The 15782-nt window shown below is 36.5% G+C and overlaps 2 protein-coding genes across 3 annotated transcripts in view; one reads left to right on the top strand and one right to left on the bottom strand.

Annotated features, from left to right (window-relative positions):
- The window catches only part of GCT (RNA polymerase II transcription mediator), a 32425-nt gene extending 26428 nt beyond the window's left edge, over positions 1-5997 (top strand). For both annotated transcript variants that reach the window (XM_028238984.2, XM_028238983.2), the window contains exons 21-23: positions 1799-2912; positions 3291-3662; positions 4792-5997. In XM_028238984.2, the coding sequence (XP_028094785.2) occupies positions 1799-2912; positions 3291-3662; positions 4792-5387 (2082 nt within the window). In that variant the 3' untranslated portion in view covers positions 5388-5997. The remainder of the gene's footprint in view (positions 1-1798; positions 2913-3290; positions 3663-4791) is intronic.
- Positions 5998-8059: 2062 nt separating this feature from the next.
- LOC114294823 (uncharacterized) lies at positions 8060-12032 on the bottom strand. Its single transcript, XM_028238988.2, has 3 exons — positions 11361-12032; positions 8985-9585; positions 8060-8802 (listed from the first exon to the last, which is right to left on the bottom strand). The coding sequence occupies exons 1-3, from the start codon at positions 11915-11917 to the stop codon at positions 8344-8346; spliced, it is 1617 nt and encodes a 538-aa protein (XP_028094789.2). The 5' UTR covers positions 11918-12032; the 3' UTR covers positions 8060-8343.
- Between the last annotated feature and the right edge of the window lie 3750 nt (positions 12033-15782).

The raw sequence follows: 15782 nt of genomic DNA, 5'->3' as shown, positions 1-15782 counted from the left end.
TGGGACTAATTTCAATTAGTTTTTATTGGCTGGATGGGTGGTAAAATATGGGGATTTTAGGGTTTCAATAGGTGCAACAAAGGGTAGAGTTTTGAAATGAAGATATTGAATTTTAGGTTGTTCTGGGACTATTCTAGGGGCTATGAATAGTACCTGGTGAACTATTACTTGGGGCTGTTACGTATTTTTTGTATGATAGGGTTAAGAAACTATGATGTTTGAGGGTTGAATAGGACTCAATACAGATATAGGTTTGTAGTTTAGAGGCTTAAACTTAAAGTGCAGAAAAATTTAAAAGAAGAAGAAAAAGCCTAGGGGATCACATAAACACCTATATTTCATATGCATCACACCTAGGCCATGTTTGATAACAGATATAGGTTCTTTGGGGTTTGACTGGATTTGTAAAACAATACAATTATGGACGAGTTTAGTATTATGTAGGATAATAGATGGGATTAGTAATGCTATGGGAGTTTTTGTACTATGTTTAATTAGGATAGCTTATATGTGTTGAATGACTTGATATACATTGTTGGGCCCATTTCCGAGTAGTTTAACCTTTTGTGGCAATTGGTGACTTAACAATAGGTGGGATAAGAGGGAGAATTATTTTTGACTATTGAATGGAGTGATGAGGCTAATCCTATGAATCCTATGGCCATGGGATTAACTATACCATGGGGGTATTGTTAGTCCCACCATTTGGCCGGATTGGTAGTCCCATGAGACTGTAAATTCCAAGGCTTTTGCAGACATCACAAAATATGTGTCCCATTGGGCCCCACATGTTTTTTAATCCTGGTTGCAGGGGATTGGAAGCCTCCATACGACTTGTCAAACATGGCCCTATGGTTAGAATTGTGTCACACAATACATAGACTTCCTTCACCAACTAGGACTAGGATTTTTAAAAAGACAATTACATGGCTTTTTTTTGGGTTTATAACTTAGGTTAAGTGTTTCTGTGTGCACATGTGCGTATGTTCTATTAACAATTGACGTGTTGTGTCTTTCATGTTCCTTTCTCGTGAAAATATGCATGATGCTTCTTCAGCCTCCTAAATATTCATATTGGAAATCATTTACTAAAACTGGTACGAACCTTCTAAAATGGGGAAAATTTGAAGAGAGAGCTTTCCTGGTGATTAAGATGATCAATTTCAGAATAGGGTAATCAAGACATAAGAAGATAGAAGAGAATGAAAAGCAAGAAGATTACATGTTACTTTATCAGCCCACCTTGCCAAATGGTAAGGGGGTCATTATGAATGATTGAGAGGTTTTCAGGTGTAGACTTGGTTGACAACATAAAAAAAACATCTATGAGGAGACAGCTTTATATGTTGTAGTGTCTAAGGATGACAGCCATTAGTTTAAGAGGGAATTACAGCACAGTGGGAATAAGAAAAAAAAATTACAGAAACATGCGGGGTGCAAGTGATTCTGTGATGAGGTGCAAGTAAAATGCTTGCACCCCTCCATATTTGTGTTTAAAAAAAAAAAAAAAACTGTCCCACTGGGATGTAATTCCCCCTTAGTTTAAATTGCTGAGGCATAGCAAAAGAAATTGTTGGTTGATTATGCCAACTTGTTTTCTTTATACATTTCCCTGCTTGCATTGACAAATAAAATTTACAGGGATTGCTCCAAATGCTCCATAATATCCACACTGATATTAGAAATGTTCATCTTTTTTCTAATTATTGGCATTTGCATCATGCCTTATTGGTAGTTAGTTAATTGTTGTTGTCAAACTGATCTCAAATCGCCTATATTTTTCTTTTTCCGGAGTTAGGTTATCTATGTGGTGTGTCCCTTCCCTGAGCCCATTGCAGTTCTGCAAACAGTCGTTGAATCTTCCATTGCTGTTGGATCAATCATTCTTTCATCAGATAAAGAGAGGAGATCTATAATGCACAATCACGTTGGGAAGGCATTAAGCTGCTCTGCTGCTGTGGATGAAGCATCAATATCCAATGTTTTAACACTTTCAGGATTTAGTATTCCTAAATTGGTACTGCAAGTTGTGACGGTTGATGCGATTTTTAGAGTCACAAGTCCAGCTCTCAGTGAGCCTGTCATTCTCAAAGATATTGCTTTTACTGTGTATAATAAAGCTCGGAGAGTTTCACGAGGATCCGCCCCTGATGTGGTCCAATCTTCGTCTATGTCAGGTAGATCTCATTCGGTTATGATGCAAACGACTTCTCCGATTTCAGGGATGTGGAAGGAGTGTATTGGTCCTCGAATTACAGGGTCTTCCCTTCCAAGAGAAGGTGAACTTGATCCTAGTTTGAGGTCTGGTAGTTGGGATAACTCTTGGCAATCATCAAGAGCTGGAGGCTTAGGTTGTGATCCACACAGAACTGGCGATTTTCTTCCTCAAGATGAAATCCGTTACATGTTTGAACCACTATTCATACTTGCAGAACCTGGTTCTCTGGAGCATGGAGTCTCACCTACAGTTTTTACTAATTTATTATCCGAATCTTCAAAGCCTTTGTCTGATGATTGTATTAGTGGAAACTTTGTGCAGAGTTCAGCTTCATCAGGTAGTGTAGATGCTGCATCAAACTCCCAACTTGATGGATCTGAGCCGGATGGATTTGGATCTGGCCATCAAAAGACACTTCCAAGTTTACATTGTTGCTATGGATGGACTGAGGATTGGCGTTGGCTAGTATGTATATGGACTGACTCTAGGGGTGAATTGCTTGACAGCCATATATTCCCCTTTGGTGGAATTAGTAGTAGGCAGGATACAAAGGGTTTGCAATCCCTTTTTGTCCAAATGCTGCAGCAAGGCTGTCAAATTCTTCAGGCATGCTCTGCTCCTGATAGTGGTGTTGCTAAGCCTAGAGACTTTGTGATCGCACGCATTGGATGTTTCTATGAGCTTGAGTGCCAGGGTATGTGATTTCCTTCCATCATCTTATGATCCCAACTTCTACATGTTATTTTTGTTTAAAGGAGTCATAATTTCTTGTTTTTCTTTATTTTATGATATGCAAGGTTTAATGGGTGTCTGCCTGATTTCTGTGTTCCTATTGCAGCAATATTTTCATTAAAATGACACTCTTTTTATAATGATGCATGACCTTTGAAATACTACACTTTTTGCTTGTAAGCTGGCATAGAAATTAGGCAGCCACTTGCGATTATCATTTTTTGGTCAACAATTTGGGAAAAGTAACAAGTGATGCAGTTGGTTGTAGTTGTTTTCTATTACCTTGTCAATTTGGTATTTGTGTTCCTTTCGCTAAACATCAAATGATCATTATAAACAGAATGGCAGAAAGCACTCTATTCAGTTGGGGGTTCCGAGGTGAAAAAATGGCCCCTGCAATTACGGCGATCAGCACCTGATGGGATGCATGCAAGTAGTAATGGGACTTCCTTGCAGGAACAAGAGATGAGTTTAATTCAAGAGAGAACCCTTCCTTCTTCATCTAGTCCTTTGTACAGCCCTCACTCAAAAGCTTCTGGTTACATGAAAGGTGGTTTGGGACAACCCTCTGGTAGAAAGCAGCTAATGGGTGGACATCCAGTCATAGACCAAACTAGGGGTTTGCTGCAGTGGGTGCAAAGCATCAGTTTCGTCTCGATTTCAATTGATCATTCCTTACATCTAATTTTTCAAGCTGATTCAACATCTCCTGGTAGTTTTTAATTTCCCTTTTTTACTTCATTCCACTTACACATGCTTTTATTGCATTTATTCCATATAAATCTTCATAATATGCCTACATGTTGAAAGCAAATAAATTCATGCTATAACAAATGCACATGCACATGTTAATTGACAACCATCGATGGTTGTTTGATCATCTGGCATGGATTAACATTTTTAGGAGATTTCACCATGGCAAAGAATTTAGGTATTTAAGTTGTGCAAATTTTCCTCATTTTACATCTGTAGGCCAAAATAAAAAAAGGTCCGTAGAACCTACAGTTTTCAAAATAATTAATTACCTTATTCGTCTTGTAAAGTTCATGTAATTAAGGTGCTTTATTACTTTTTTTTAACTTACAAATATCTTATATTTTTTCTATCATGACCTAAACTAAATCTAGTCTTCCAAATGTGTCAAGTAGCTAGCAGAAAATTCACCTACAATTTTGTCTGGTAATCAAATTTTCTCATGCAGTTACGGATAGGACATTCTTATTATGTTTCTTTTGTTTCTTGATTACTTAAAAGAAATCAAGTGCACTCTGTATTGCATGAATCATCATTTATCCTATTAAATAAAGGAAGAATGTTAAACAATTTGAATATTCAATTGTTTGATTGTCAACATGGTCTGGGGATTTTGTAAAAATGATCACTCGGAAACATATTTGCATTGTACCCTAACCAAGGAAACATAGCATCATGTCTATGTCTGACAGCCCGTACTGTGCCCAATATGTACTTACAGGGCATCGGACACAAGTCTTTTCTGGGGTGAGCATTGAGCACTTCTCCTTGGGAACTATATTAGAACACCTTTCCATGTTAAGGAGATGCTCAATGCATATATACATCACATGGAGTAGTTTACTTGAATTTTTTTGGGGATGTTTTCTAAAAATGTAGTTGTTGCTATAAGATTGATGTGGTAAAGTCAGATTGTCTAACTCATGCCAACTTCCTGATGTTACCACACTTCCCCTTAAAAGGGACAGAAATAATATATGTAGAAATTGCCACTCTTCAAAGTTTTTCTCTCTTCTACCTTAAATTGTATGTACAAGAGAGGAGTTGCTTATGCATGTCCTATTGTACTATCATCTGATCATTTGCAGGGGGTACTCAAGGTAGCAGCAATGGGAACGTGTCAGGTTATCATGAAGGGTTCACTCCTGTAAAGTCTCTTGGTACCGCATCTGCCTCTTACATTCTAATACCTTCACCGAGCATGCGCTTCCTTCCTCCGACTCCGCTGCAGCTTCCCACATGCCTCACTGCCGATTCCCCACCACTCGCCCATCTCCTGCACAGCAAAGGCTCTGCAGTTCCCCTTTCCACAGGATTTGTGGTATCCAGAGCTGTATCTTCCATGAGGAAAGACTCCAGGAGCAACTCAAAAGAAGAATGGCCTTCGGTTCTTTCTGTCAGTCTTGTTGATTATTATGGAGGTAATAACATTACCCAAGAAAAAATTATTAGGGGGATTGTCAAGCAGGGAGGGAGGGGTTTAAGCTCTGAGGCTAGAGATTTTGAAATAGAGACTCATTTGATCCTCGAGTCTGTAGCAGCGGAACTTCATGCTCTATCATGGATGACTGTTAGCCCAGCATACTTGGATAGGCGAACTGCACTGCCTTTTCACTGTGACATGGTTTTGAGAGTGAGAAGGCTTCTTCATTTTGCTGATAAAGAGCTCTCTCGATGGACATAAAAGATGTGAGTTTAGGTAATGAAGACGTATATCCTCCATGAGGGAACTAAGAGCATCCACCTTATAAGCTCAGTATTTGGACATGGTTTTGATCCGGTGCTTCTTGAATGTGCTGATGAAGAATTCTAATGATGGTCCGAACGTAATGAATCTAGGTCAAATGGAATCTTGTGGAAGCTGTATCCTCTGTATGGGATTACTTTGAGCAGCTATTTGATAGGTTGCTATTTTTGTCTGCCTGTATGCTTCTTTGTAAAATTAATTGTAACATGTAATTTGCACATAATTTAAACCTGCTGATTAGATGCAGTTTTGGATTTCCCAGAATTGAGTAGTCTGGGAAAGAAATATACAGATTTAGGGGTAGAAGTAGAAAAGTAGATCCCAAACTATGTATATAAACCTTCAGAAAAGTTATTCTTAACAAAGCATGATCTTGTCCCGTTCAAAAGAAAAAACAAAAAACGAAGCATGATCTTGTAGGTCTGATCAGTGTGGGGATGTCTTCTCCCAATGGTAGAAGGCATCTAATTGTAATGGAGGCATTTGAGTTTTCTTTTATCATTCATAAATACTATGTAAGCCTAGAGATATAGCTAATGATTTGTTATGGCTGTTTGTGTTTTTGTTAGGGAATGTTTGGTTACATGATTGCAGTGTATTTTATCGTCTTTTCTTTAGTAATTCTCAAGATAAGAAAGATGTGACCGCCTATATGTGTTGGTTAAATTAAGTGTTCTATATTGAATATGTTTGATTGGAGTAATTTACAAACAAGCTCATACTAGATGTTCTGGATTAGAAAAGTTTATGGTTTTTGGTTGTAGATTGTCCTGTGATCTTCAGCAACATTTGCAGAAGGATTTGAAAATTCAGGTATCTGCTTCATCGGAAATCACTGGATTTTTTATGCCAATCAGTCATCTTGCACTGCTTCGCAAGCTGAGCACCTTCTAGTGTGAGCAGCTGCATTAAAAGGGCCAAGTGAGGCCATGTATGTATTGTCCTGTGGTGCATTTTTGTTAGTTACACCTTATTGCGGAGGTAAGGCCTAGTAACACTTAATTTTTGTCTCACAAATTTTTCAGTCGAATGGTACGAGTTGTGTCTATCCGTGTTCATGTTTTTATTTAGCTAAATAACAATTTAACCTCCTATAGTTTACTCAAAAAATACAAAACCCTCTCTGTAATTTTATTTATAACACTTAAATCTCTAGATTTTATGGTATGTTGTAATTTTTGACAGACGTGATCAAAAACAAAAAAGAAAAAAAGAAAAAAGGGGAAAGAAGAGAGAGAAGGAGAAACATAAATATGAACATTGTATATATATACAGAAAGAAGAAGCCTATGATTTTATTTTCTCCAGTATCTAATAATCAAGAACCCTTTGGGTGGAGAAGTTATTTGGTGGTCTTGGATTTGGATATGGATTTGGGTGTGTATGTGTGTTTTCTGATCTCTAATCATTTCATATATATGGAAAAATATATATAAACATGTATATACATATACATATACAGGAAGAAGAAGTTTATGATTTCATTTTCTTCCATATCTAATATTCAAGAACCCTTTGGGTGGAGAACTTATTTGGTCGTCTTGGATATGGATTTGGGTGTGTTATATGTGTTTTTTAATATCTAATCATTCCATATATATATATATATATAGTTGTATAAACATGTATATATATATGCTCTCACTTCATATTTTTTTAACTCCATACTTGATAGTCCATCCTCCTACCTTATCTCAGACTCCAACTACATATTATTTAGAAGCCCATTTGAGCCAAAACCATAAATCTCCAACTATTTTTTTAGCTCAAGAACCTCTCCAAATAGAAAAGTGAAGTCAGCTTTCAGAAATTTCAATGAACATCAAACAATGGTAGGAAAAGGCAATGCATTTTCAACAACAAAATTATAACTTTTTGTAAATAGTCCATAGTTGCGAACACCCACCAACCTCATCTCATCTCCTCCACTCAACCAACACCCACCACCCACCACCTTTCCCTCTTACGGCACCCATGGTGGTAGCCACCATTACAATTTGAGTCTTGGCTTAGTTAATTGGGTATACATGAAGGATGATGGTGGTTGCTATGATAGAGAATGATAGACATAGATTTTAATTTATAGATTAACTTTATTTGAGTTAAGAGAATGATATACATAGATTTTAGAAAAATAATGAAACAAAAATGAAAAGGAAAGATGGAGAAATGAGGGAGATAAGCTAGAGAGAGAGAGAGAAGCAATTTAGAGAGAGAAGCAACGTCTTGGGTTTTCAAAAAACTTGGAAAGAAGAAGAAGGTAAGGAATTATCTAGTGTGATTGAGGGGGAAAAATTTTGGTTTTATGATCGTGCAACACATGCTCTGTTAAAATAAACGGTTCCGTCTGAAATTGCACTTTGATATGAAGTTCAGGAGGTTTAAGTGTTACAAATGAAATTATAGGAGAATCCGTGTTTTTTGGGTAAATCACAGGGGATTAAATTATAATTTACCTTTTTATTTATAGTTTTATGTCACTAGGAAACTTCACATGTTGAATATGCTAAACCAACCGTTTATAATTATATGATATGACCCCTATATACACAACAATTTAGTTTGTAATTTGTTATAATGGTTTTGATCATATGAGTTGCTAATATATATATATAGAATTGGTTGTTGAGTATAGTATTGATCCATTGTTCAACTGAAAGAATTTTAATCTCCACAAAACATGACAAATCACGACCCAAATTTCATGCTTGAAGTACCAGTTTTTTATTCTGTCCCCCCCCCCCCCCCCCCCCCCCCCCCACCAAAAAAAAAAAAAAATCTCCAGATTTTGATAGAATCTTGCGTTCCAATGAGGCGTTAGCTCATTTATTTGGTGTCACCATCACTTGATTATTTTCAGATGTTATTATTCATTGGATTGGCCCTGACGAGATCATCGAACACAAAAGGCGTAAAGTGACGTTCCTCCGGAGAAGGATGGAAATGTCACTCCCAAGCTTACCCTGTATCCATTCCCGAAATAAATGCAACCGTGGCTCACTGATACTCCACCATACACAGTGGCTCCAGTTTCCCGTGACCAAAGAATTTTTCCTGTTTTGGCGTTCATTGCGTATATGGGTCCTGTCCGATACGTGGAACCAGCAAAGAGGACTCCATTGGCGACAGTGACAGGGCCATAAGCGGTGGCATTGCTAGGATTTCCGGTTGACCATAGGATCTTGCCAGTGTTGGCATCCATAGCCACCCATCCACCGACAGTGGTGTTCTTCTTCGATGGTTTGAGAGTGAAGTTTTTGCCATCACTGTTGACAATGTTGGTGTACACCCTTTTCGCATCGGTGGCTGCTCCCCAGGTACCTCCTCCGCCAACACCACCTGGTCCAGCCTCCTACATCAATGCGCCTCTTAGCGTTAGCAACAATATTATGCATCTAGACAAAAATATTCCGCGAATCAAATTTATTGTAGGTATAAGTGTGACGTTTCGTTATACTAAATTAAATTTGAATATGCATCATACATTTTGAAAATATAGTCAAAATATATTAGTGGACTGAATGAATAACTTACCGTGGACCAGACTATAGTGCCATTATCGCGATCCAAAGCCCACGCAAACCCACTTTTCTGAACAGCCACGACGATATCACGCTTGGTTCCATCAACATGCACACTCAGCATCATCGGGGCTTCACCGAAATCAGCATCCACGCTGGGTCCAGGCGGGCAATTAGGGTTGGAACCAGAAGAGCAGGCAACGAACCACACGTCATAACCCCCCAATTGTCTATACCACTTGATCTCACCAGAGTCCAAATCCAGAGCCATCATAGAATTGGAGTGATTATCAGGCTCGATACACGGGTCTGGATGAGTAGGGACGGTTCGATTGTCCTGCTTTTCCTGGCATTGTCTTATTCGAAGAGGAGCGGAGTACAGGTTTCCGGTGGCGATGTATACAAGGTTTCGGCGAGTGTCTATGGAAGGGCTGCTTCCCCAGATGGCGGCACCGGAGTATTCTCCGGTGGAGCCGTGGTTGTCGGGAAGCATGAAGGTCTGCCATTGGATGTCACCTGTTCGGATGTCCAGCTTCGCAAAGCTTCCGCGGAAGGTGCAGCACTTCTCAACGCTCAGTAATTCTTCCAGCGATGATATTCCAACGTAAAAACCTCTGTTAATTTTTTTTAAGATAAATGATAAGAAGAATAATTTGTAAAAAACTCAAATCAAAATGTGACACTCACTTTTGATGAGTTTGTTTTTTGTTTTGCCAAATATATATTTAGCTAATTGATGATGAAATAATGACCTAGGCCAAGCCTAACTCAGTTGGTTATCATGATTTTGATGAATTCAAGTATCTTTAAAAGAGTTAAATTTAGGGAATAATTAAGGGTGGGAAGATTAATTTTCATAGGTGTTAATCTAACAATTAACTATTAATTTTCACCGATTAATAAGGGGACAAGCACTAAACACTAAGGTTAACTGTCATAGATGCTAATATAATAATGACTAACAACTGACCTTAAAGGGACAAGCACTAATCACTAAGGACGGGGAGACTAACTCCTATAAAGACTAATTTAACAACTAACAATTAACTTTCGACGATCAAAACAAAAAAAAAGAAAAAAAAGAAAAGTACAATGGCGTATGCCATTTTCAAGACAGACAAACAATTTGGATAATGAAGACTATAAGGGGCAGATATCATTTCATAACCTAATGGTCAGAAAATCCCACCTCATCGTTGTCCTAAACATTAATTAATATTTAAATTTTGTAGTATACTTGTAATCTTTTGACTTTCTTGTTCTTTTATATTCAATTTGGATAATGAAGACTATAAGGGGCAGATATCATTTCTTTATCTAATAATCGGAAAATCCCACCTTATCGTTGACCTAAACATTAATTAATATTTAAATTTTGTAGTATACTTTATAATCTTTTGACTTTCTTAATCTTTTATATTTGGCCTAGAAGGGATGTACACACTTACGAGTGCAGTTGAATATGATATTATGAGACCGCTGAGAGTTTATTATAACAAATCTAGTGTTTGTTTTCTTATAATTTATCTTATGGATATTTTTTTTAATAAAAAAGAAAACTTGACATCTACGCTGAATTTTCTAAAATTGAGTGTCTATGATATGCCCAGTTATAAGTTTGTGATATTTGATTGTGAATTTAAATATGACTTAGTTATGACTCATTGTGATAGTAATAATGGCTTGTAGTATTAATTATGACTTGTGATTATTATTTTAGTTATGATCGAAAAGATTTTAGTAATATTTGATTATAACTTGTTTTTGTGTTTTTTAATTATAATGAAAAGTGATTTAACGATTACATTTTTTTTTTAACAATGTATTTTAAAATGACCCAAAATAATGATAATATACGTGATGGTAATACAATTGGTGATGTGATTTGAATCTTGGGAATACACCCAATGCCAAAACAGAAAAATTATGAAACTCCATTCTATATTTTTACACAATTTTGTGCTACCATGAATGAATTCTGTTTGTAAATGGTCTATTGTTTGTCAAGTTTATTATAACAAAATTAATGACAATTCCACTCAGTAATTATTAGCCTCAGCTAGTGTCCATGTTTGCCTTTCCGGATACAAAAAAAATAAAAAAATAAAAAATAAAAATACAAATTGAAAGATCAGAACAATGAAAGAGAGAACTACATTTTCTGACTGGAGAAAAGAAGTGGCAAACAGTGAATATATTAATTGAAAAAAAAAAAATTTGGAAAAATGGCTACAAAAATATACATGTATGTATGCAGGCAAATTCGAATCCTAGAAAAAATAAAGAGTAATTTATATAAATTGACTCATTAGAGTGATTTTTTCGCAATTGAAAGGCATTTTGATGAATAAAAAAGGCGCTAAATTCAGCATAATAACTAATAACTAACCCCTTGTGAAATGTTCCAGACACGGTAACAACACCGGTGGGATGGCTATCAAGCGGGGTGGACCAGACAAGCTTCCCGGTGGCACGTTTAACGGCAACGACAAAAGCGGGCCCATATATGCCGAAAATGAGCAGATCATCGGCCACCGTCGGAGTGGATCTCGACGCCGTCCTGCTGAAATTGCCTTGACGCACAGTTGTATTATGAATGCCAGTTAGCTTTTGGAGGTCCTTTTTCCACACAACTGACCCATCCGCGGCTTTAACCGCATAGATGAAGCCATTCCAGCTAGGAAAATAGAGCGTGCCGTTGAATATTGCAGGTGTTGCACTTATGTCTTTCCCTGTTTTGAATTCCCACTTGAGACTTAGGTTTGAAACAGTTGATGGGCTGATCTTGGATTCTCCATGGGCATGTCTCTGGTTATATATATCACCACCATGGTTCAACCAATCTCCTGAATTTGAACCTGCAGTGAGACTCAGAGTGTGTAGACTAAAGATGCATAGGAAAAGCAACAAAAGATTCTTCTGGTTGCAGGTTTGTGTTGGTGCCATGTCAGTGGAAAATGAAATACTCCCTCATGATTTAATGTCTATCTATATATAAATAAATCTGCCGACACAGAATTGATCCCACCCCCCCCCCCCTCCCCCCAAAAAAAAAAAAAAATCACATAACCAATCATATAATAAAATACAAGTTTTATAACGGGCCCACCATCTACTATAGATGGTCAAAATTAATATAAAGTTTATGCATAAGGAAAGGAAAGGGTATGCTAATTGTTTAATTTTGAAACCTATCTTATACTGAATTTGTTTTTAAATGGTCCTAGTATCTTCATAGGTGATGTGACAAAAGTATATAAAGATGGATGTGAGGAATATTTAAAATATAAAATTAATAGATTTACAATTCATATATGTAACATATTGGAAATTAAAATATTATATGATGTATAAGTAGGCACGATCTCTTCAGGGCCCTGAGATTAGTCGAGGTGCGCGAAAGCTGGCCCGGACACTCAGTTATCAAAAAAAAAAAAAAAAAAAAAAAGTAGGCACGATCTCTCCATTTTATCCAATTAAATAAAGACAAAACATTTTAAATTTGACCACATTCAATGTTTTTTACTTTTTTATTTTTACATATAATATAGCTTTAGGCCTTGATCTTTTACTTTAAAAGATAGGATTAAACAGGCTCCACACTAATAAAATTTGCTGGTCAAATTATCCCCGATTCAATAATGAAGAGCTGTGAGCATAATTTAGGTGCTGTTTGGGAATTAGTTTTTTTTTTTTTAAAGTGATATTTTAATATTTTGACTAAAAATCAAGGTTACCCGATAAAGCCTAGTATGAAAATGGTAGTGTAGGCAAACAAAGACGAAACAAAATAACGTTCAGGCGCAGATAGAAGCTTAGGTCATTGTGTTGCTGTTGTGGCCGTTCTTAAAATCTATCTTTGTCAACCTTCACCTCTCCTTCAATGAGTTGGTAAACATAGACAACAACACGCAGGCCATCAATGTCCATGAGCACGAAACTTGGTTTCACATCATATGTGATGCTTCTGTGCAGCCCCGACCTTGAGATTTTTGGAACCTAAAGTCGATAATCAACTAATAAATATCACTAGATCATTTGGGGCCCTTTACATATATATATATATATATATATATTTTTCATTGAACGAAAAAAAAATCGAAGGTAAAGGATAAAAGATTTGTGTCAAAATCACAAAAAATACTTAGTATTACATTATAACAATTAATATGTATCACTTGATCCTCACTTTTCTTGCATTTTTAGAAGCAAATAAATCAATCATATTTGCATAATCTAGTTTTTTTCCTTTTTGTAAATCTAAACGGATAATTTCTTTTAAGAGTCATGATGAGTTGAGATCAAAATACTTTTTAGATCAAAACAAGTACAACAGCACCACCACCACTTAACAAATACAAAACTTTTAAATTATGTGATATGAACTATTAAACTTATGATGTTATAATAGCACAAGTGGCAAAAGATTAATTTTTCTTGATGATGCAGATTTGTATAAATACCAATATTATAATAGCATTTGAACAAAAGACAAGACAAATATTTAATTAATTGAATAGAAAAAAGACCTACTTGTGATGTGCTATTGCTCTAAATTCTTGAGAAATTCTTTAGTACTCTGTTGTGCCGCTTCTCTCAAATTTTTGGGAAAATTGAATTAAGAGTTTGGATTAGGAATTTAATTTTGTAATGAATCAATTTATTTTAAGTTAGTTTGGGTCTTCTTTAATTTTTTTGGACTTAAAACATACCTAATATATTACACTCAACTATAATAGGAGGGGGCCTTTTTTTTGGGTCTATTTTGAGAGGCTCTAAGCCGTGGCTTGGTAGGCTTATGTCTACGGCCGGCCCTGCTTCTGTATGCACCAGTCGCAGACCCGGGGTTTATGACAACCCCGCCCTTATGTTTGTAGGCCTTAAACTGATGGGTGTGACCACTAACAAGAATATACACATCTAACTGCCTTTGGAGCATGGCTAAATAATAGATGGATAGTAGTACGCCCCTCCTTCCTTTTCCCTCTTTGCTTCCTACATATCAAACAACAATAAGTACATCTATCCCTACCATCTTCCTTCACCTTATTTATTCCGTCCCTATCTACCCTCCAACCAAATGGACTCTTCAAGCCACTAAGTCTTGCCCTGGAGACTCCATTTGGCAGCATAAATAAGGGCTCAATAGTGTTTATGGATATTTATCTTGGAGTCCTAAGCCTTCAAACAATGTGTCATGATCCGAACCTGCCCCTATAGATTAAGGTCATAACTAGCCAGTAATCATGAGATTATCTACGGCCTCAAACATAAATCAATTAAAAATTAATAATATGGGGTTAGATGCGGAAGCAGACTTAAAAATTTTGTCCAATGACTTGTGCTTACATGGCAAATTAGAAAACATTTCCCATATACTTGATAATAACTCACACCATATATTAGTAGTTAACATCTTGTGCACCCAATATTATTCAAACACATAGTCAGCTATATCAAAACCTTATACACATAAATGGTGTATCATGACCAATGGAAATAGCAAAAGAAAATACAAAAGATCATAAACAAAGCCTCTTGCGTGAGGCACCTGGGCTGGCTTCACAAAATTCGGGTTCCTTTCTCAAATTCCACTAAGGCTGGGGTTAAACATCCTTTTACTCACCTACATACATATAAATAAGAGTGAGTTAACACCCAATGAATAATACCAAAGTAAAGGAATTATATGAATGAGATTCATATTAAGTACATCAAACCCGTAAATTTCATATACAAACGGCCTTAGGCCTATTCTGTGTTTTTGTTGTACATGTCAAACGGCCTTGGGCCCATTTTAAATCCTTAGCAAACAAATCAGACGGCCTTGGGCCTATTGTATAACTTGTCAGATTCATCAAATGGCCTCGGGCCCAATTCAAACATTTCAAACGTATCAAACGACCTCGGGCCTATTATTTCCATATTCATATTTATGCGCATTTCATATTCGTGATCATGATCACCTTTTCATTCAAACGGCCTTTGGCCCATTACATTCATATTCAAACAACCTTTGGCCCATTACGATATTCAAACGACCTTTGGCCTATCACGATATTCAAACGACCTTTAGCCCATCACGATATTTAAACGGCCTTTGGCCCATTATAATATTCAAACGGCCTTGGGCCCAAATCATGTTCTTCACGGAGCCTTATACAAAAATTAAGCATATAGAATATTCATTCGTAATTCAAATAAACAAATCCATGAAGCTTATACAGAAGTAGCATTTGAAAAATAACATATTTGAAAATATCTTTACTAAGATATTACTCACAGTGTTCGGAGTGTTGATTCGTCTTCATGGATGCTCCTACACAATTCATAAACATACACAAATTGGATCATCATGCAATTTAATCCACTCCTTAACTTATTTAATTCTCTTAGGCTCCTTTCAAACCTTTTAATTCATTTAGAATGTACAATGTATGCCTAAGAGTGTTCAAATCATGAACTTGCGTGGCTTATCCACAACTTCAAATAATACTTAGAAATTCTTTCAAAAACATAGATTACAAGGTTTATGCTCAAAGGATAAAATTCAACGTTCAAACCAAATGAATCTTTCCCTCTCTTTCCTAATCATTTACTTATGTTGTTTCTTAGCTTATTGGTCCTCAATAAGTCATAATTCATGCTTAAAAATATCCGGAAAGAGATGGGAACGAAGATATGTATTTAAAACATCTTTTGAAAATAAGCTGTTGCCTAGAGCTAGTTTTTTGTGGCTAGAGCCAGCTGAAGGCAAAAACTGTGCTCGCTCAAGCCACCATTTCTTCGCTCGAGCCAACTTTTGCAGAGT

Source organism: Camellia sinensis, chromosome 1 (genome assembly GCF_055761805.1).
Source record: "Camellia sinensis isolate YWXY chromosome 1, ASM5576180v1, whole genome shotgun sequence".
Taxonomy (NCBI): Eukaryota; Viridiplantae; Streptophyta; class Magnoliopsida; order Ericales; family Theaceae; genus Camellia; species Camellia sinensis.
This window is presented reverse-complemented; position numbering and strand designations above follow the sequence as displayed.

Bases quoted from the DNA above. Each gene is read 5' to 3' on its own strand.
- LOC114294823 (XM_028238988.2), bottom strand. From the start codon at position 11,917: ATGGCACCAACACAAACCTGCAACCAGAAGAATCTTTTGTTGCTTTTC. The intron at 9,586-11,360 runs GTTAGTTATTAG...AAAAATTAACAG, and splicing joins TCTGGAACATTTCACAAGGG to AGGTTTTTACGTTGGAATAT. The intron at 8,803-8,984 runs GTAAGTTATTCA...GCATTGATGTAG, and splicing joins GCACTATAGTCTGGTCCACG to GAGGCTGGACCAGGTGGTGT.